Source organism: Dicentrarchus labrax, unplaced genomic scaffold (genome assembly GCF_905237075.1).
Source record: "Dicentrarchus labrax unplaced genomic scaffold, dlabrax2021, whole genome shotgun sequence".
Taxonomy (NCBI): Eukaryota; Metazoa; Chordata; class Actinopteri; family Moronidae; genus Dicentrarchus; species Dicentrarchus labrax.
This window is the reverse complement of record NW_026136715.1, coordinates 15,806,930-15,828,186: the sequence shown is the minus strand read 5'-3', so window position 1 is coordinate 15,828,186 and position 21,257 is coordinate 15,806,930. Positions and strand designations below refer to the sequence as shown.

Here is a 21,257-nt window from a genome sequence, read left to right as displayed (position 1 = left end):
ACCAGGGTGCCTTGACTGTTCAATAAGTAATCACTATTCCCCTGTGTTTATGAGCGTTTTGAATTTTCATATAATGCCTCTGCTCCACCAAAAAGCCAAAGAAATGAGATGGGCAGCTGACAACAATAGATGGGAAAGTTGAAAGTGTTAAAACATCTTCTGGATGCTGTTTTCAGCAGTTTTGTTTATACAAGTGTGAAAAACCATCGACTGTAACCACTTGATACTATGTTTGAGCTAAAACAAAACAAAGCAAACTACAAAATAAAATACTGCTTACTAATCTTATCATTATCCCGTTTGTTGTGAAGAGTCATGGGATTTCACATCTGGTTTACTGTAGGGAATCTGTCATACACTCTTGCTGTCATCTATCCCCCCCCATGTTTTTGAGGAAAATAAACAGGTATGCAATACCGCTACCTGATCACTGAAACTTATTTTTGTCTTTCTTCAACAGTGTGAGCTGTACCACTGGGTGGATCTGCTAGACCGCTTTGATGGCATTCTGTGTGATGCAGGCCAGACAGTGGAGAATATGTCATGGCTGCTGGTGTGTGACCGTCCCGACAATGGACAGCTCAAAGCCCTGCTTTTGGCGGTGCTCAACTTCACCGCCCTGCTCATTGAGTATAGCTTCTCCAGGCACCTCTACAGCTCCATAGAGGTAGGCTTGAAGATAGTACACTCTTGGCCACTATTCTGATTTTTTTGGACTGTGCAAATGTCACAGAGGAAAAAGTAAAACAGGTCACTAATTTTAACCCTCTTTTATCTCCCACTCCCACCCCCTTTATAGCACTTAACCACCTTGCTAGCGTCATGTGACATGCAGGTGGTCCTGTCTGTGCTGAACCTGCTCTATGTGTTCAGTAAGCGCTCCAACTACATCACAAGACTGGGATCTGACAAAAGGACGCCTCTACTGGCCCGTCTGCAACACCTGGCTGAGGTCTAGTGAATGCCATTGTTTTCCTATTGCCATGATTCCAGCTGTCTCTCAAGAGAAAGAGCTGTATTGTTTAGTCTCTTTGTTTTCATCTACAGAGCTGGGGAGGAAAGGAGAATGGCTTTGGTCTGGCTGAGTGCTGCAGGGACCTGCCTATGACGGTAAGAATTTTACAGCGTGATGTTCAATAACTGTCTATGTCAACTGCCTACAGCTATGGGACTATTAGTTTTATGTTTTTAAACAAAGGCTGTCAAATGAGACTAATTAACCACTATTTATAAACCATCTTTCCTTACTATGCTGCCCCCCATTGGTACATGAGCAGAAGTACCCTCCCAGTGCCACCACACTGCACTTTGAGTTTTACGCTGAACCCGGCCCTGAGGTCAAAGTAGAGAGGAAGGTAAAGACCAAAGCATTTATTTATGCAATCATTATGTAATAAGATTAAATATAATTTTGAAGTATTGTGTTGATGGCTAAACTACTTTCTAAACCTTTCTAAACTCTCTCCTCCACCCACAGCAGACAAGTAGTAACACACTACACTATATTCACATCGAGCAGCTTGACAAGGTACAGTCGGATTAGAATTGAGTCATTTGGAGTGCTAATATTTCTGGTTCTTTAGCTTACTTATGGTGTCCTTTTGTCTTTCAGATTTCAGAGAGCCCATCTGAGATCATGGAGTCGCTGACGGTGATGTATAACATCCCTAAAGACAAGCAGACCCTGCTGTTCACACACATTCGACTGGCCCATGGTTTCTCAAATCACAAGAAGAGGTTGCAGGCTGTGCAGGCCCGTCTGCATGCTATCTCTATTCTGGGTGAGTAGAAGGTGCCTTCAAAAGATAAAGTGACAGAGGCTCTTTCTCCAAGTTTTAAATGTTGACTTTTTCTTTTCTTTGCAGTGTATTCAAACGCACTCCAAGAGTCAGCCAACAGTATTCTGTATAACGGCTTGATAGAGGAGCTGGTGGATGTATTACAGATTACAGACAAACAGCTTGTGGTGAGAAAGTACTTTGCTTTTTCTGTTAAATGACTGTCATTATGCTAAATGCCTATGCTATGCTACAAGTAGCACTGTTTTTGTAATATGACTTTTGTTGCTTTGTCAGACTATGATTACATTCACATGATCCAATGTGTAACATTTAGGAGGATCTATTGTCAGAAATGGATTATAATATGCTTGGGTATGTTTTAATTCATGTATAATCACCAGAATATAGGAATCATTATGTTTCTGCTATCTTAGAATGAGCTGTTTTTACCACAGGTCCCCTCCCATGGAGTCCACCATGTTGAACTGCCATGTTTCTACAGAAGCCCAGAAGGGACAAACAAACACTGGCTGTAGATAAGGCCATTAGCATTTTTTGCATGTTTCAAGGCCACTGTAGTTTCCCCTGGGCGCTTGGAAGGGGAGGGTGAAATGAGGGAGTTGCGAACTGCAACTACACTGCTAGATGCCACTAAATCGTACACATTGGACCTTTTTTAATGTTTGTATTCTCCAGTGTCATTGCAGAAGTATAAATTCCCTTCTCATTTTCTGAGATACTGTTTTTGAGATTTGATTTTGTCCTTCAGGATATCAAGGCAGCATCTTTGCGCACTTTAACTTCGATTGTCCATCTGGAGAGGACACCCAAGCTTTCCAACATCATTGACTGCACCGGCACTGCCTCCTACCATGGTTTCTTGCCTGTGTTGGTGCGCAACTGTATACAAGCAATGATTGGTGAGAATGTGACCACATAAGTTAAGTGTGATATGCAAGATAATGAGACAATTGAAATGAACCTTGTTTGTTAACTTTTGATTTCTTTTTGCTAGATCCTCTGATGGAACCCTACCCGCATCAGTTTGCCACTGCACTCTTCTCATTCCTCTACCACTTGGCTAGCTATGATGCTGGAGGAGAAGCTCTTGTCTCCTGTGGAATGATGGAGGCCCTCCTGAAGGTATGTCCTGATTCTACCAATACATGTATTACCAATCACAGTTCTTTTAAAAAATTGTTTTCAGAATCAGCTTTATTTGCCAAGTATGTTTTTACAAACAAGGAATGTGACTCCAGTTTTAAGATTATCCTTTACCTTGTAGGTGATCAAGTTCCTGGGGGATGAGCAGGACCAGATCACGTTTGTGACACGAGCAGTGCGGGTTGTGGACCTCATCACCAACCTTGACATGGCTGCCTTTCAGTCCCACAGCGGCCTTTCCATTTTTATCTGCAGGCTAGAGGTAGGCTATGCACTTTGCATTGTCTATTCCTGAGACTATGAAACTTCTGCCAAACCTCTGGACTCACTCATTCTTCTGTCACTCTCTCAATCACTTTGTGTATGTAGCATGAGGTGGACCTGTCAAGGAAAGAGTGCCCTTTTGTCATCAAGCCAAAGATCCAGAGGCCTAGTGCAGCTGCAGAGTCTGAGGACATGGACACAGACATGGAGAGTAAGTCAATATTCTTAAGACCTTTGGAATGTGCTCATCTAAAGAATCCCAAATTGCTGTGTTGATATGCCAACATTATGTATTGTTACAGTGTCAGAAGTTGCCATGGAAAGCAGCCCTGGACCGTCTACATCTTCTGGTTCCAGACCAGAGGCAGACCACCGAGCACAGAGCAGCACTGCAAACTCGCCTCGTGCAGGTATACATGGCAAACAACACAAACAAACAAACAAACGTCACTATTGTACTCTATCACCACTATGACACTATATCTCCCTAGGTATGCAGTGTATCCCCCAAAGGGCAGCTCTGTTAAAGTCGATGCTAAATTTCTTGAAGAAAGCCATCCAGGACCCTGCCTTCTCTGATGGTATCCGCCACGGTAAGTCATTGGCATCCCCTTACTTGTTCTGAAAAATAAAGTTTTACATTAACCTTGTTTATACATGTTGATTGTACATTTAATGGATTAAAGATCTATACATTTTATTATGCAAATTTAACAAAACTGTTACTGTGTGTACGTGCACCCTCTTTTTCTCACAAGTAATGGATGGGTCCTTGCCTACCTCACTCAAGCACATCATCAGTAATGCAGAATATTATGGCCCTTCACTGTTCCTCTTAGGTGAGTTCATTGTTTCATGTCAGAAAAGCTCTTGATTTCAGACATGCATTTTTTTGAGCTATTAAACTGTATCAGCCTGAAAAGGTCATTGAATGTGATGACATTTCACTGTTTGCTTTATTAATGTGTAAAAGTTGTTATCATTGTTTTGTTTTTTGATTGTTCTGATTTTTCTTTTTTTCTTCCCCTGCACTTGTCTCTTTTGGGTTTGTAGCGACGGAGGTTGTGACGGTGTTTGTGTTCCAGGAGCCATCCCTGCTCTCCTCCCTGCAGGATAATGGTCTCACCGATGTCATGCTGCATGCCCTTCTCATCAAAGATGTGAGTTTTCAGCATTGCCCTTGTGGGCTGCTGTGCTGTCTCTGACCATTCAGTATTAACCATGTCATTTTATATACTGAATTTAATATCTGTAAATGCCATGACATGTATGATGTCACATAGCAGACCTTAATGAAAAATATTATTTTACTCATCTGTGAGAGCCTCTGTGTCATCGTGCTGTCCATTGAGTTGCATTATTCAGTTACATATAGAAGCTCTGTTGACATTTTGTACTGATTTAGGGTGTGTGGGATTTAATGCTGTAGGCTGTTTTATTGCTCATCTTACTTTCACCCTCTTGCATCTATTTTTTTAAATTGATTGCATGTTCTTCATTGTATGTTTTCCAGGTTCCTGCAACTCGTGAGGTGTTGGGTTCTCTCCCCAATGTGTTCAGTGCCCTGTGCCTGAATGCAAGAGGCCTGCACTCATTTGTTCAGTGCCAGCCATTTGAGCGCCTCTTCAAAGTGCTTTTGTCCCCTGACTACCTGCCTGCCATGCGACGGAGACGCAGCTCTGACCCATTGGGTGAGTTGGACTGTATGTGATGTGCTATTCAGATCTTTGCTGTGGAACCTGCTTGAGTGGATGACATATTCTGTGTTTTGCTTTAGGTGACACTGCATCCAACTTGGGTAGTGCTGTAGATGAGCTGATGAGGCACCAACCCACTTTGAAGACTGATGCTACTACTGCCATTATTAAGGTAGTGTATCTCGATTTACCAGCATTCTTTCAAATGTCACAACATGACTCGGCAGGACAATTAAAGCTTAATTGGTGTTACAGTTACTGGAGGAGATCTGCAACCTAGGTCGAGCCCCTGAGTACATCTGCCAGAAACCATCTATCCAGAAAGCAGATGGCACTGTGGCGGTACCACCAGCACGCTCCAGCCATGCTGCTGAAGAAGCTTCAAGTGAGGATGAAGAGGAAGAGGAGGCCCTCCACACATTCAGCCAGCAGCAGGGGGAACCAGAGAGCAACAGACAGTCAGTGCCACTTGAACTGTATGACGCTGAGTTCATAACACAATAGAATAGAACAACTCTTTACAGACTTTGATTGGGGGGCGGGTTCAAGTCAATCGACAAAATTTCCAATATTTTTTTGTTGCTAGTTGTCATTTTGATGATGTCTCGTTTCTTGCAGGGTGGTGGGCACAGAGGAACGGATACCCATTCCCCTAATGGATTATATTCTGAATGTGGTGAGTGTTGATTCTTCTGACAGTTAGACTAGTTGTGGGTATTTTGTGAAATATTCCAAGTTATGTAGCAGTGCTTAACACATTTCTCTGTTCATTCATTAATTTGCGTTGCACATGTTTTCCAGATGAAGTTTGTGGAATCCATACTAAGCAACAATACAACAGATGACCACTGTCAAGAGTTTGTGAACCAGAAGGGTCTGCTACCTCTGGTTTCTATTCTGGGCCTGCCCAACTTGCCCATAGACTTCCCCACATCTGCTGCCTGCCAAGCAGTTGCTGGTGTTTGCAAGTCCATATTGGTGAGCGCAAAAAAAGATCAACATTGTGATTTCTTTCTGTATTTATTTACAGGAATGACACACATGTTAACATGAATTTGATGTTAAGGTGTCTAATTTTAATCTGCAATACTTGGCTTGATGATAAGAGGTAAAAAATATTGTTTGCTGAATTTTAGACTGAAGTGTGTTTTTCCTCTAAATCATCCCCCTGTAGACTCTCTCACATGAGCCTAAGGTACTCCAGGAAGGCCTGTGCCAACTGGACAGTATCCTGACATCTCTGGAGCCACTTCATCGACCAATTGAGGTGCCTGGTGGGTCTGTGCTTCTCAGAGAACTGGCTAACGCGGGCCATGTCACCGACGCCACGTTGTCAGCCCGTGCCACACCACTGCTACATGCTCTTACCGCAGCGCATGCCTACATCCTCATGTTTGTCCATACTTGCAGAGTAGGACAGGTAAATATGGATGTATGATTTTATCACTTGATAATGATCCCTGTTTATCTTATTATATGATTTCTAGAAATAATTGACTCCATCAATTAAACATAAGTTTTGTTTGTTTACAAGAAAACTCCTAGGGACCCTTTTTTAATCTGGATCAATTTATAGAAAATTGCCATGTTTTATCTTTGTAATCATCACCACTGTACTGCACACTGTAAATAAATAACAATTAAACGGCTGCAAATGAGAAAACAAGTTATAGATGATTACCTAGAACTATATTTATTTTTCAAGCTGTGAATAGTATTTTTTAATTTGTGATCATTTTAAAATGGTTCAGCATTTCTAAATGTTTCTGTTCTTTTTAAACAGAGTGAAATCAGAGCTATCTCAGTCAACCAGTGGGGCTCCCAGCTGGGCTTGAGTGTTCTCAACAAGCTCAGCCAGCTCTACTGCTCTCTGGTATGGGAGAGCACCGTGCTGCTGTCCCTTTGCACACCTAACAGGTGAATCTCTTGTTCTTCATCCCCATTTTGTTTTACCTGTGTGATCATCTGCAACCCTCTTACACCCTTTACCTGTGCCCAACAGTCTGCCTCCAGGATGTGAATTTGGCCAGGCTGACATGCAGAAACTGGTGCCCAAAGAGGAGAAGCCATCTGGCAGCACTGCAGCAACGACAGCATCTGGCTCCAAGAGAACTGGTAATATAGCCCTTTAACTTTGTGCATTGAAAACCCCTATGTCCCTGGAACACCTTCTGACAACTTCAGTCTCCTCTACCTTTTATCTAGCAGAGTCTGAGGCAGTGTCTGTGGATTCATCTGCTGGTGGTCTGTTGGAAGGCATGGGTCTGGATGGGGACACCTTGGCTCCCATGGAGACGGACGAACCCACTGCAACTGATCCAAAGGCCAAGTCCAAACTTACCCCAGCTATGGCCACCCGAATAAAACAAATCAAACCGCTACTCTCTGGTAAGATAATACCTATGATGGATGACAGTCTGTTAATATTTAACTAAATGTCTCAAATTGCCTTCGGTCCTCGCCAGTCCATTGTCTCTCGCTAACCTTCTTGTGTCTTTCCAGCTTCATCTCGACTAGGTAGGGCTCTGGCTGAACTCTTTGGCTTACTGGTGAAGCTGTGTGTGGGCTCCCCAGTGCGCCAACGCCGCTCCCACCATGCCACAAGCACAGGCACTACCCCTACGCCTGCTGCCCGGGCCACTGCTTCTGCCCTCACAAAGCTCCTCACCAAGGGTCTGAGTTGGCAGCCCCCACCTTATACACCCACCCCTCGCTTTAGGTAAGAGCAGACTATCCCTACCACAACTTGCATTTTTGCATTTTTTTTTTTTTTTTTTAAACAAACATTGTCAAAATATGTATTACAGGCAGAGGTGACGTATTGTTTTTTTTTTTTTTTTTTTGGCAGACTGACTTTCTTCATCTGCTCAGTGGGCTTCACATCTCCCATGCTCTTTGATGAGAGGAAGTACCCCTACCACCTCATGCTGCAAAAGTTCTTTTGCTCTGGGGGTCATGATGCCTTGTTTGAGTAAGTCCCAACCTATGCAGTGACATATCAAGATCAAGAACAGTATTTTATCTTTAATGTTTGCTTGCTAATATTCATTATCTCATTGCTATTTTAAACAAGAGTTTTATTGTTTTGCTCTTGTGCAGGACATTTAACTGGGCCCTGTCAATGGGTGGGAAGGTGCCTGTGTCTGAGGGTCTGGAGCATACTGATTTACCAGATGGGACAGGGGAGTTCCTGGATGCATGGTTAATGCTGGTGGAAAAGATGGTGAACCCAAGCACCGTGCTGGACTCGCCCCACTCCCTGCCAGCTAAAATGCCCGGGGTCACCCCCACTATGCCCCAGTTCAGCGCCCTTCGGTTTCTCATAGTCACCCAGAAGGTATGTACTAACTATAGAATTTGAATAAGTTTGTTGTGACCTTGGAAATTCGATTATACATTATGCCCAGTAATTCACATGGTTAAACTTGTTAGATCACTAAGATCATTAGAGTCACCAGGGACATTAGAAAAGGTGGACACAGTAAGATAGCAAACTTCCATGACTTCTGAAACTTTTAAAATTAAATTATTAAATTACACAGCAGTAGTTAATTCATTAGGAAACAATAAACCATTTTCTTGCATAAGCCTTAAGGTTTTTGAGCATTTTTCTACCTAGGGATGAGGAGGATTTTACATAAATGTATATTGGTGTTTTATTATTGTAACACAGCGTCTCATTTATCCAGGCTGCATTCAGCTGCATCCGCAGTCTGTGGAATAGGAAGCCACTGAAGGTGTATGGAGGCAGGATGGCTGAATCCATGCTGGCCATCCTCTGCCACATACTGAGAGGGGAGCCTGTTATTCAGGAGCGCCTGGCGAAGGAGAGAGAGGGGACAGTGCGCCCAGATGATGAGGCAGCCTCCACTGGTTCTTTGGGACCCACCGTTGCCCCTGGAGCATCTACAACAGGTGGAGAGGCACCAGCACCAACTGGAACAACACCTGGAGGGCCAGCAGGAGGATCAGCCGATGATTCAACTAATTCTACGCCCCGCCGTGAGCCACAGGTTAACCAGGCTCAGCTTACACAGGTAAGTGGGAAAGCTGTCTGATTCATCTTTCTCAGTTGAGTTTTGATGTCAGTTGTTCTTTTTATTACTTTTAGAATATTGTACTTTCTGTACACACTTTGTCATGATACTGGGCTTTCATCTTTTGGGATAAAAATCCCGTTTGTGTTTGTTTTTTTTGTTTGTTTTCAGTTTGACAGGTTTTCCTCCTTCCCACCTCATTACCAGATTTGTTCCTGCAGCCCTGTCACTATTTTCAGCTTGCCATGCCATTATAGAAGGCGGTTTTGACAATGCAGGATAACTGCATAATTGTATATCTAGATGGCCATCTAAGAAAGAAAATAAAGCAGCGGTGCTGTGTTTACCAATCTTCCTCCCCTATATTTTGCATGCACTGAATCCTGGGCCACCGTTTGTTTTATGACAGGAAAGATGCAGAGGGAGAGAGAGGCATGCACAGGTCCACCAACAACAGCTCCAACAGGTATAAGAGCCATCAGGGAGAGATGTAGAGTGTAAAGGATAGAGAAAGGTCGGAGAGCGATGATTTTAATAAGAAAAGGGAGAGAAAAATTTGGACCAGATTAGGATTCATACTTCAGAAGAGGGTTGTTAAGGGAAAGGTTTGATTGGGTCCAGTGTTTCCTCTAGGATTTTTTTTAGCAGTGGGGGCAGGCCCGTCCGAACATGCAGGTGTCTTTGACTTTCACTCACCATTTATAACCAAGTTTCCACCGATAGTACCTGGAACTTTCAGTCCCAGGAACTTCTTTTCAAGGAAATGGGAAGGTTCCTTCAACCCGTTGTCTGTGTTTCAACCATGACCTAAAACCCGCAAATTAGTCTGCTGACCTATGAAAAAGTGACGGCTGCTTGACTATACAACAAAGCCTGGACATGTTGCTGGATATCTTTTGTTGATGTTTCAAAGCACAATGAACAAAAAACATATATATATATATATATATATATATATCATTTTAATTTCTCTTAAGTTCTCATTTGAGTCTCATAATCCACCCTTCCTTTTTTTGGCCCATTGTTCATGACACATCTCTGTTTACTCTTCTAAAAACACTTCATATTTTTTTTGTGGTGTTGTAGCTGATGGATATGGGTTTCTCAAGAGAACATGCCATGGAGGCCCTACTGAACACCAGCACCATGGAGCAGGCCACGGAGTACCTACTCACGCACCCTCCACCACTTGGTGGAGCAGTAAGAGTAAGGCTTCCTAGACAGAAACATACTTACATTCTTTGTAACTTTCATAAGTCAGATTTGAGTAGCTCACATTGTTGCCCTTGTTCCATCTAGGACCTGACTATGTCTGAAGAAGACCAGATGATGAGGGCCATTGCCATGTCACTGGGGCAAGAGGTCAGCATGGAGCAGCGTTCTGACTCTCCTGAGGTGCGTCACCACCACTGCTCGAATTACAAGGAAAAACACTCTCTAAACTGTCGGTTGCTAAATGAAACCTCATGAATTAATAACTTGGCATTCAGCTGAGCAGCTGTTGAGATTGAGATTATTTGTGTCGGCTTCAGGAAGCAGCACGTCGGCGTGAAGAAGAAGACAGGAGAGCTAGGGAGCGGGCAGAGGAGGAGGAGGCCCGTTGCTTGGAACGCTTCATGGAGGCAGAGCCACTGGACCCCAAGGAGCTTCACACCTTCACTGACTCCATGCTGCCTGGCTGCTTCCATCTTCTAGATGAGCTACCTGACACAGTCTACCGACTCTGTGACCTGCTGATGACTGCTATTAAAAGGAGTGGCCCAGAGTACAGAGATCTCATCCTCGGACAAGTTGTCCACCAGGTCAGTGGATAAATGCCTGTTTACATTGCAGTCTGCTCTCTAGAGCCTATTCTACATGTATGGTAAGAGTTAAGTTCCAGAGATTTTAGGGGGATTTGAGTTCATTCCTGTTTTTATATTTCCAGTTTACTGTTGTATCGTTGGCTTTACAACCTTTTATAGAAAACAGTCATGTTTTTGTTTTTTTGAACACTGAAATATCAAATTGAGAGTTGTTAGATACAGATTTGCATTCAGTTGAGCACAATCTGTCTTTGTTATAGATTGTTAGGCATTTCAGAGTAAATGCAGCAGATACCAAACATATCTTAAATGCTCTGTTAGTCAGTGAAGACCTTGTTATGTAATCTTTTAAAACCTCAATTAATATCCCATAAGAAAAACATTCTTATATCAGCCTGATTATGTTCATGCTGTGTGTAGGTGTGGGAGGCAGCAGATGTGCTGATCAAGGCAGCTGAGCCTCTGACTACCAGTGACACAAAGACAGTGTCTGAGTGGACCAGACAGATGGCCACACTGCCTCAGGCCTCCAAGCTAGCAACACGAATTCTGCTGCTAACGTTGCTCTTTGAGGTAAGAAAAACACATCCATGGAAACTTGTTGCCTTAAAATGTTCACTTGTGGATTAAATAATGTTTTGTTACATTTAATCTGCACATCCCAAACAATTGTTTGTTGTTTTCCGTTGCGGAAGGAACTGAAGCTGTTGGGCGCCAGAGTGGTGGAGAACAGTGGGATTCTTGATTTGCTGATTAAGCTGCTTGAGGTTGTGCAGCCCTGTCTGCAGGCTGCTAAAGAACAGAAAGACATCCAGACACCAAAGTGAGTTTTGCATAACCCTATAAACTTTGTTTTCACTTGCAAATGTTACCCCAGGATTTCATCATGAAAGTCCTAATATGTTTGTTATTAAATTAAATGAAACAAATTCCTTTTTCTGCAGATGGATCACACCAGTACTGTTGATCATTGACTTCTATGAGAAGATGGCAGTCTCTTCAAAACGCAGGGAACAAATGAACAAGGTAAAATTCAACCTTTTTATAAAGCATTGCTCCCACAAGTACCGCCATGTCAAGTTTATAATACATATTTTTTGCTTTATGTCAAGAGTTATTGAATAAACTGAGCATTACATTGTAGGGTTTGGTGCTATTTTGTGCATACCTTTTCAACATTTGAATTTGCTCTCCTTCTGCCTTTAGTATCTGCAGCCCAATGGGAATAACTGGCGATGGTTTGATGACCGCTCAGGCCGTTGGTGTAGTTACAGTGCATCAAACAACAGTACCATTGACTCAGCATGGAGGGCTGGGGAGAGCAGTGTCCGCTTCACAGCTGGACGCCGGAGATACACTGTGCAGTTTAACACCATGGTGCAGGTATACTCAAACACTTTCACTTTGTCCATTTGCAGAGAATACCTAAAGACTACACTCCATGGACTCTTTAATTTCATGGTTGGTTGTGTTACTACGGTTTGCTGGGTTTGTTTGTTTGATTTAATGCTACTCTATCCGGCAGGTGAACGAAGAGACTGGTAACAGGAGGCCAGTGATGTTGACTGTCCAGAGAGTGCCTCGCCTGCCCAAGCCTGCCAAGACTGGAAGCATTACTGACTCAGAGAGAGAAGAGGGAGACAGGAGCAAAGCAGAAGAAACCCATACTGACCTGGACTCAGGGGCAGCAGTGGAGATGAGTGCTCCTAAGGATGATTCCAGCCAGCTGAAGGAGACCACATCTGGCCCCTCATCTTCCCTGGAGTCTGACTACTCTCAGGGCACTGATATCGTTGTAAAAGGCCTGACTGAGGACATGACCACCGTTCTTATCCGTGCCTGTGTCAGCATGATTAGCGTCCCTGTGGACCCAGACACTCTCCATGCCACATTGCGCCTCTGTTTGCGCCTTACACGCAATCACCACTATGCCATGATGTTTGCTGAGCTGAAGAGCACACGGATGATTCTGGGGCTGACGCAGAGCTCTGGCTTCAATGGCTTCACTCCACTTGTGACTCTGCTGTTCAGACACATCATAGAAGATCCAGCTACTCTGCGGCACACCATGGAGAAGGTTAGTCTATTCTCATACTGTTTAGATGGAGCTCACAGTCTATTGGCTGAATAATTAGTTTATGGTATCAACAGAGTGTTATTCCATATTTAGCTAAAACAATCTGTTTCCATAGGTTGTAAGGTCAGCAGTGACGAGCGGAGCAGGTAGTACCACCTCAGGAGTGGTGTCAGGCAGCCTTGGTTCCAGAGAAATTAATTATATCCTGCGCGTCCTGGGACCGGCCGCCTGTCGTAACCCTGAATGCTTTGCTGAAACTGCCAGCAATTGTGTCCGCATTGCTCTCCCTGCACCCCGTGGAGCTGGCACTGGTGAGTGTGCAAGCTTTTCTAAGTAGGTGTGGTAACTTTTGATTAGATTTGAAGTTCCAAGTACTTTAAATTGGCTTGACAGATTTATTAAGCAATCTAGTCACGTCTACATTTTTAATCTTATACTTTTTTCTACAGCTTCTGATGACGAGTTTGAGAACCTTCGAATTAAGGGGCCCAATGCTGTGCAGCTGGTGAAGACAACTCCTCTGAAACTGTCCCCCTTACCTCCTATCCCTGAAACTATCAAGGAAGTCATCTATGACATGCTCAATGCTCTGGCTGCCTACCATGCTCCAGAAGAACGTAAGGCATTTATTTGAGCGGGGTGTGTGATTTTTACGGAAATAGTAAATTTAACATTTCAGCTAATTCTGTGTGTGTGTGTGTGTGTGTGTGTGTGTGTGTGTGTGTGTGTGTGTGTGTGTGTGTGTGTGTGTGTGTGTGTGTGTGTGTGTGTGTGTGTGTGTGTGTGTGTGTGTGTGTGTGTGTGTGTGTGTGTGTGTGTGTGTGTGTGTGTGTGTGTGTGTGTGTGTGTGTGCACAGCTGAGCGTCCAGAAGAACGTGCAGCAGTGGTACCTGGCGGTCAAGACCTATGCCAGATATTGCAGGATGTTGGTGATGACGTTTACCAGCAGTACAGACTCACGCGCCAGGGCAGTGATTTTGACTCCCAGTCTGCATTCCATATCAATGTAAGTCTCAATGACAAGTTGTCCTGTATTGATGCATGAAATCTGTCATCTCCTTAGTTAATAATATAGCACTGTCTTTTCCTCTCAGACTCAAGTGTTTGCTGCTGATGGAGCTGTAGCGGAGTCCTCCCAGTCTGGCACACCACAAGGAGAAGGTGAGGCTTGGTTTTGTAAAATAATGCAAGAATATCTGTGCAAAGTTGTTGTTTTTGTTTATGGAAAAGTACTGTACACCATGGTAAGAGCCTCTATGCCAACAGTCTATCAGACAAAGTCAGTCTGTGCTTTAGTTTTTATCTTAATTAAACTGTTTTAACCCACCAATAATTAAATGATAACATAAAAAGGCCCACTTCAAATCATACGCAGAACATTGTTCATGGTTATTTGCTATATTAAGTGAGTTAAGAGTTTTTTTATTTTAGGTGTATTTGTTTATGTAAAACAATCGACCATATTAGTGTGTGTACTTTGTATCTTTATATTGTTATTCCAACATCCTCAGCTTCCACACCAGAAGAGATGCGGGAGGAAAAGAAAGAACAGGAAGGAGAGAAGAGTACCAGCTCAGAGGAGGGTAAAGCAGCTAAGGTAAAGGCAAGCAAGCCTCTAATGCCTACTTCCACCATCCTAAGACTGCTGGCTGAACTAGTGCGCTCATACGTGGGCATCGCCACTCTAATCGCCTCCTACTGCTACACTGCTGGACAGTCTGAGCTCATTAAGGAGGTAGGTAGTTGAATAAAATCTTTTCAGCCTTTCACACTTGAGTATATTCATGCCTTTGCTATAATTTTTTCCCTGTTTTGACCTTCTTCCATCTTAACAGGATTGCAGTGTTCTAGCCTTTGTGCTCGACCACCTGCTGCCCCACACCCAAAATTCGGAGGACAAGGACACCCCAGCCTTGGCACGTCTCTTCCTAGCCAGCCTGGCAGCTGCCGGCACAGGGACTGATGCCCAGGTTGCCCTCGTCAATGAGGTGAAGGCTGCCCTTAGTCGAGCACTAGCAATGGCAGAAGGTGCAGAAAAACATGCCAGGTAAGCAGCATAAAAAAAAATCAGTAAACCAACCTGATATTGATAATATATCCCTTGATTGATTTTTGACTTTGATTTGTTTTTACGTGTCTATTTTATAGGCTTCAGGCAGTGATGTGCATCATCAGTACCATCATGGAATCATGTCCTTCCACGTCCAGTTTCTATAGCACAGCAGCAGCCAAGACCCAACACAATGGCATGAACAATATCATTAGGCTCTTTCTTAAGAAAGGTCTGGTCAACGACTTGGCCCGTGTGCCTCACAGCTTGGATTTGTCCAGGTATATGAATATTCCATAATTTAATTTTGCAATTTGCGTCCTAGTAGAGGCCTGCATCACGTGTGGTCTGTGGATTAGTTAATCAGACCCTGTGAAATGTTCTGGAAAACAAACAAAAGTTATGTTTACATTCAGTGTTTCTCACTGAAACGCACTGCAGGGTATCCTTGCCCTCTAAAAAATATCACATTGGGGAGTGCATTTCCTTCCTCATAAAACATTTGCAGAGTTTACTTTCTAAGTATTTTAAGTCCTGCATCCATGTTAACAAGCTTGCAGTCGTCTTCTTCACTACCTATGCTGGTTCATTGCAGCATATCTTTGCGTGTTACCAGAACCTGTTTATCGATGCATGTTCGTGAGATAAACAAAATGGGTACCTTGTCATATAACAACAGCTCTGTCACGCTACTAGAGGTCTAAGACCGCAGAGAAAACCTTTAACCTCAGATTTAACCTAGGTTGTAATCACAAAGCTTGCTTAATTTAAACCAGTACAGATCAACATGGCAACCTAAACCCAGGGTTGTCAGAGCCAATTGGTAACCTTGGCTTTCCTGCATCACTAATTTAAAGCTTAGTAAACCAGATAATTTAGTTGAACTTTTGTGTTTAGTAGTTCTATCCCAGAATGAAAAAAAATAACTCTCCATATTTTTTTGTGTAGTCCCAACATGGCTAACACAGTGAATGCTGCCCTGAAGCCTCTGGAGACTCTGTCCCGCATCGTTAACCAGCCCAGCAGTCTGTTTGGGGGCAAAGGAGGCTCCAACAAGAACAAGGCTGAGCATGACACCGTTGGTACTGCCAGAGACAGCAACAGCAACACTCAGGACCAAGGTATTCACATGAGTCAGATGAGACACTTCAACACCCTAAATCCAGTGTTTCCAAATATGTCTGTTGCTGATGTGTGGCATCTATTCCAGGAGATTCTGGTGAGGCAGAGCCAGTGGAGGGCAACCACAGAGTCCAAGGAACAGACAGCGACCTGATGGATGGAGAGGCAGAGGGAGACACGGTAGTAATTGCTGGTCAGCCAGAGGTTCTCAGCACACAGGCTATGCAGGTGATTGATGTTGTTTTGCACACAAAACTCATAGTATTTTACCACATTACCTCATCTGTAACATCTATGGCCATAACATAAAAGTGGGTATTACCAAAGGTAGATAATTGAGCTCCAAGGTGTTATGCCTATTTCTCCACTTTATAGCTGACATTTCATTTGTGTGTGATATTTTTATTTTTTTTTTTTTTACAGGTAGAGAATGAGTTGGTGGATCTGATTGATGAGCTTCTGGAGAGAGATGCTGGTACTGTCAACAGCACAATTATAGGTAAGCCACTGGATTATTTTTGGAGGGGACAGTGAGGGTGGCTGGTAAACGGGCATGGAAAAGGTTAGAGTAGTGAAGTGCAACAACCAAACCTCAGTGGGATAGTTGCTGGATACAAAAAAAACAAACAATAAAATTGCAATACAAGTCACTGCACACTGGAAACACAGTTTCCTTCAATTTTATAATTATGATAATTGATACCAAAGTGCGTCTACTCCTTGTATTGCAAACAGGCAAAGAAACCCAGTCAGAGTGTATCACTTGTCTGTTCTTTCAATCAGTGGGACGCAGCGGTGAAGATGAATCGCAAGAGGATGTGTTGATGGATGAGGCACCCTCCAATATTAGCCAGGCATCCACTCTTCAGGCCAACCGGGAAGGTAAGATATCAGAACTTTGTGTGTCTATCATTAGGGTTAGGTACCGGTTCACATTTGAATGCTCTCTCTCTGTAATAATAAAAAATGTAATTTCACTTGCAAAAAAAAGTGAAAGGCATACTAACCTAATAATAATGTATATGAAAGTTTGAAAGTGACACGTGTCCCTGTAACCATAGTAACTCACTCACTCTGCCTGCACATGCTCCAAGAGGAGAGGGAGAGACACTTGACTGTGGTCTAAGTGTCCTCTTTTTGTGCTGTCATCAGTAATAAATGGGTTTTTTACTGCGAGAGACAGTGGAAGAGTGACATGAGACCCTGTGGAAAGTTTCAGTTGCGCAGGTCTCATGTTCAGTACGTGAGTTGACATGCCTGTGGCTAACACAAATAAAACTGTAAGCTAACATCATCCATGAATAAAAAATTCCCCGTCATCTCCAACAACAACTTATCCAACTAACTAATTACCTGCACTCCCAGGTACCCAAATATGGCACTGATTTATTGACGTTATTCAGTTGGTAACCTTAAAAGTACCGTGACCCAACCATATTTATTATGTAAATAACCTCACAGTTGTTGCGACTGGGCTTACTGACAGATTCTCCATTTCTAAGATCTTGTAATGGACTTTGTTTCTCATCTTCCATCAGACTCCATGAACATCCTGGAGCCAGAAGATGAGGAGCACACTCAGGAGGAAGACTCTAGTGGCAGCAATGATGATGAAGACAGCCAGGATGAAGAGGAGGAGGAAGAGGAAGAAGAGGAGGAGGATCAGGTATGAATTTATGCAATGAGGTTCCATGAACAACTCTTGAATGTTTCTTGTCCTTAAGACTCATGGCTGCTACTTTTCTTCAAGGATGATGAAGAGGGAGATGAGGATGATGATGATGAAGGTTCAGAGATGGAGTTGGATGAGGACTTCCCTGACATCAATGCCGCACCACACATCCGCTTCGAAAGGTTTGACAGGGATGATGACCTCATCATAGAGTTTGACAACATGTTCTCCAACAACGGTAAGCAGGATAATTTATTAGTAACATTTACTAAGGTAAAATGTATTATTCGTAGGAATGTCCCAGTTGCCCCCAAAAACATATATTCAGACATCCCAAATTAGGAGTTACAAACACAAATAAACAAATTATACAGAATTTTTATTTTATTTTTCATAAACATTACTTGGGGTTGTGCCAGAGCTGTCCCCCTAATGTCTGCCTACTGTTTTCTGTTGTTTTTCCATCAGCTGACATCCCTCCCTCCCCAGGCAACATCCCCAGCTCCCACCCACTGATGGTGCGCCATGCTGACCACGGTTCCCTCACCCTAGGTGTGGCAGGCACTAGCAGCCGCCTGGCACAGGGCATGGGTCGCAGCCAGAGAACCCTACGCCAATTGACTGCCAACAGCGGACACACCATCCATGTCCACTACCCTGGCAACCGCCAGCCCAACCCTCCGCTCATCTTGCAAAGGTGAAAGCATGTTTTGTTTTTTGTTTTTTCCTTGTGTTAAACAAATCTGTTTTGCAACAGCTGTTACACCACAATTCTTTGTTGATGATGCTAATTGAAATGTCTGTTCCCCTGTAATCCCTTTTTTAGATTGTTGGGCCCCAGTGCTGCAGCAGACATTTTACAGCTGTCCAGTTCTCTGCCTTTGCAATCTCGTGGTCGTGCCCGCCTTTTGGTCGGAAATGAGGATGTGCACATCATTGCTCGTTCTGATGACGAGCTGTTGGATGACTTTTTCCATGAGCAGAGCAGTACTGGGGGACAAGCTGGTGAGAATAACTATTGGCTGTCATAAATGTAACAGTCCATTTGTTTAGTATTGGCCTGAATTCCTAACATGTTTCTTTCTCTCCAGGCACCCTCTCCAGTATTCCCACTGCCTTAACTAGATGGACAGATGAGTGTAAAGTGCTGGATGCTGAGAGTATGCACGACTGTGTAGCAGGTAGGTTGGTCTCTGACTGAAGATGTGTATCAATGGAGATAAATTTAATCATTTTATCATGAAAAACAATTTTCAGGACTGAGGTGCTCAATATGGATAATATAACATTCTGTCGATGAGTATTGGAGCTTTCAGGAAATCCATTTTTGAGTATTGGACAACCACTTTATTTGGATATAATGACCAAGTAGGCAAAGTATTCAAGCTTCATTTCAACCATGTTTAAACACTATTATACTAGACCACATTTTGATCGACCATGACCATTTGGAGTCTCATTTGTTGATGAATTCCTGTAATGACCTGAAAATAAACAAAAACAAACAAAAAAAAAAAAATATATATATATATATATATATATGAGACATCTGAGTTCAGACTGCAGACATTTTTTTTCTATTTATACTAAAACAATCAAAGCAAGTGATTCAGACAGACTGATGATCTGCTTTTTAGTGAAGTGCTTGATAGACATAGGGTCCAGCACATTTTCTTAGAAAATCCAAGCACAGTAGCACTCGCACTTTATAGTAAGTAGTATATAGTATAGTTTTTGCAGATTTGCTCTTTATTGGTCTACTTTGTTCGTAACCACAGTGCCACAGGGAGTAAAACACTGTCATCATCAATGCCCCAGGATTCATGTCTAAAGCTATTAATTGGACTGAATGACTTACAACTTTAAGTCACAGCCACAACCAAGGATGAATTTTGACATGTATCCGCTTTCAGTGGTGAAGGTGCCTATCCTGCAGCATCTCGAGAGTCTGCGGGATGAGGAACTGGAAGAGCGTAGGGAGAAGAGAAGAAGGCAGCTGGCTGAGGAGGAGGAGTCTAAGCAGAATGAGAGGCGGGCCTCTGGAGCAGAACAGGCCAGGGAACAGAGCCTGCAGGTTGGCAAATAATACATGTTGTTTGGCTGCGTAGGAGAAGACGTTTTCTAACAGAAATGTATGCATCTTTTCGTATTTTTATTTCGCTAACGTGAACTGTTTTTTTTGTCCTTAGGGTTCTGGATTGGGGACAGTTAATGGTGCAGAGAACACTGCAGGTACTGACATTTGTTTAGATTTTGTTTTTGTTAATGTTAAAATTCTTTTTAGGAATGGACACATCTCGGGGATGAACACCAAGCAGAGACAAGCAGCCAGCAGAGCGTGCTGTGGGATGAGGTAGTAGTTTGTATAGTTTTAGGATCACACCAGATCTGGGAGATAACTATACAGTCTACTGTCTTTCTTATGGCAACGCTATACCAGCTCAATTTCTTCATCTGCTGTGAAGGAGATCCACCCATAACTTGCAAATGGCACAAATAATTATCCAACTGAAATATCTGATCTACTTTTCTGCCTTAAGCACCTAATTCCACATATTTGCATTATGTCTCTGGAGTATAATGTATTATGTATCTTTTATTAATTGCAATTTGTCTGTAACTGGCTCTGCTGTGGTGAGGTAGTAAGTTGTGTTGTTGTTGGGGATCAGGATTGTGCACCCCGTTGAGGAGATAACTATACAACTTACTGCCTTCCTCAGCGGAGGCCCATGGCATCTGTGTTGAAAATGATCAATAACTAATCACCATATTGCTGTTTCCGTTCCTTTTTGTGCTTGGTCTGCTTGCTTGCAAATTTGGTTGCAATTGTGTACTGGGGAAAATATATATCTATAATTGAAAAATATTCCGAAAGCTTATTTACTAAGTAAGCGTCTGTAAATGATGACAGAGAACAACTGCCAGTCACTTATACAAACTATGCAGTCGCATTTCCAGAATAAGTATTTTTCTTTTTAATCTGTTTCAATCACTGAAAAGAATTACGTTTTTCTTTCTGGGTATTGCAGAAGGTGAGCAGGCTCAGGGTGGTACGGTGTCATGTCTGGACCCACCCAGGGTCTCAGAAGGCTTCCTCACTGCTCCTCCATCTGGAGAGGTCACTCCCACCACACCTGCTCCTCATGAACAGGCCCTAGTCTCCCTGGAGACTGCGATCAGTCAGCAGGTCCACCAGCCAATTGCTGACCTGCTACTGGCTGAGTCGCATGCCAGCTCACTGGCTGCTCTGGCGGGGGCAGGCCTTCCACCCTTGTCGGCAGCTGACAGGCCAAACAGCGAAGCGGAGGCATCTCAGATGGAAATGTCCCCGGCACCCACAATCGGTGAGAGAGTCGGAGGAGGTGGTGGAGGAGGAGCGTTGGATGAAGGCAGGGAAGGTAGACTATCTTTGAAAACTCTCTTTATACAGATTGGCCAACAGTAAGGACTCACATCTGTAATGTAAATGATGATGTTGATCACGATTGTATGTGTAGTAAAAGTTTCTCAACACTGAAATAAAAAAAATGACCCAAGGAATTTTTCTACAGTGCGTTAATGACACAATTTCCTCACTGCTTCTTTTTT

At 43.2% G+C, this 21,257-nt stretch overlaps 1 protein-coding gene across 12 annotated transcripts in view; it reads left to right on the top strand.

Moving 5' to 3' along the window:
* Positions 1–21,257, top strand: part of huwe1 (HECT, UBA and WWE domain containing E3 ubiquitin protein ligase 1) — a 39,128-nt gene that overhangs the window by 6,988 nt on the left and 10,883 nt on the right. For 6 of the 12 annotated variants that reach the window (XM_051425534.1, XM_051425535.1, XM_051425540.1 and 3 more), the window contains 55 exons: positions 461–667; positions 800–952; positions 1,048–1,110; positions 1,278–1,355; positions 1,478–1,528; positions 1,613–1,781; positions 1,866–1,966; positions 2,551–2,701; positions 2,797–2,924; positions 3,067–3,207; positions 3,315–3,420; positions 3,512–3,619; positions 3,701–3,802; positions 3,968–4,048; positions 4,263–4,369; positions 4,723–4,900; positions 4,987–5,078; positions 5,162–5,382; positions 5,525–5,582; positions 5,708–5,884; positions 6,081–6,326; positions 6,690–6,823; positions 6,909–7,021; positions 7,112–7,294; positions 7,409–7,625; positions 7,755–7,877; positions 8,006–8,243; positions 8,596–8,943; positions 10,030–10,149; positions 10,243–10,338; positions 10,476–10,745; positions 11,169–11,321; positions 11,444–11,571; positions 11,693–11,774; positions 11,955–12,131; positions 12,274–12,825; positions 12,941–13,136; positions 13,275–13,442; positions 13,683–13,831; positions 13,920–13,986; positions 14,337–14,560; positions 14,661–14,872; positions 14,974–15,156; positions 15,824–15,996; positions 16,086–16,225; positions 16,421–16,496; positions 16,781–16,879; positions 17,536–17,663; positions 17,748–17,907; positions 18,138–18,366; positions 18,496–18,674; positions 18,761–18,850; positions 19,583–19,743; positions 19,859–19,901; positions 20,699–21,067. In XM_051425534.1, the coding sequence (XP_051281494.1) occupies positions 461–667; positions 800–952; positions 1,048–1,110; positions 1,278–1,355; positions 1,478–1,528; positions 1,613–1,781; positions 1,866–1,966; positions 2,551–2,701; positions 2,797–2,924; positions 3,067–3,207; positions 3,315–3,420; positions 3,512–3,619; positions 3,701–3,802; positions 3,968–4,048; positions 4,263–4,369; positions 4,723–4,900; positions 4,987–5,078; positions 5,162–5,382; positions 5,525–5,582; positions 5,708–5,884; positions 6,081–6,326; positions 6,690–6,823; positions 6,909–7,021; positions 7,112–7,294; positions 7,409–7,625; positions 7,755–7,877; positions 8,006–8,243; positions 8,596–8,943; positions 10,030–10,149; positions 10,243–10,338; positions 10,476–10,745; positions 11,169–11,321; positions 11,444–11,571; positions 11,693–11,774; positions 11,955–12,131; positions 12,274–12,825; positions 12,941–13,136; positions 13,275–13,442; positions 13,683–13,831; positions 13,920–13,986; positions 14,337–14,560; positions 14,661–14,872; positions 14,974–15,156; positions 15,824–15,996; positions 16,086–16,225; positions 16,421–16,496; positions 16,781–16,879; positions 17,536–17,663; positions 17,748–17,907; positions 18,138–18,366; positions 18,496–18,674; positions 18,761–18,850; positions 19,583–19,743; positions 19,859–19,901; positions 20,699–21,067 (8,698 nt within the window). The remainder of the gene's footprint in view (positions 1–460; positions 668–799; positions 953–1,047; positions 1,111–1,277; positions 1,356–1,477; positions 1,529–1,612; positions 1,782–1,865; positions 1,967–2,550; positions 2,702–2,796; positions 2,925–3,066; positions 3,208–3,314; positions 3,421–3,511; positions 3,620–3,700; positions 3,803–3,967; positions 4,049–4,262; positions 4,370–4,722; positions 4,901–4,986; positions 5,079–5,161; positions 5,383–5,524; positions 5,583–5,707; positions 5,885–6,080; positions 6,327–6,689; positions 6,824–6,908; positions 7,022–7,111; positions 7,295–7,408; positions 7,626–7,754; positions 7,878–8,005; positions 8,244–8,595; positions 8,944–10,029; positions 10,150–10,242; positions 10,339–10,475; positions 10,746–11,168; positions 11,322–11,443; positions 11,572–11,692; positions 11,775–11,954; positions 12,132–12,273; positions 12,826–12,940; positions 13,137–13,274; positions 13,443–13,682; positions 13,832–13,919; positions 13,987–14,336; positions 14,561–14,660; positions 14,873–14,973; positions 15,157–15,823; positions 15,997–16,085; positions 16,226–16,420; positions 16,497–16,780; positions 16,880–17,535; positions 17,664–17,747; positions 17,908–18,137; positions 18,367–18,495; positions 18,675–18,760; positions 18,851–19,582; positions 19,744–19,858; positions 19,902–20,698; positions 21,068–21,257) is intronic. The other 6 variants (XM_051425541.1, XM_051425537.1, XM_051425536.1 and 3 more) reach the window with 5 other exon arrangements.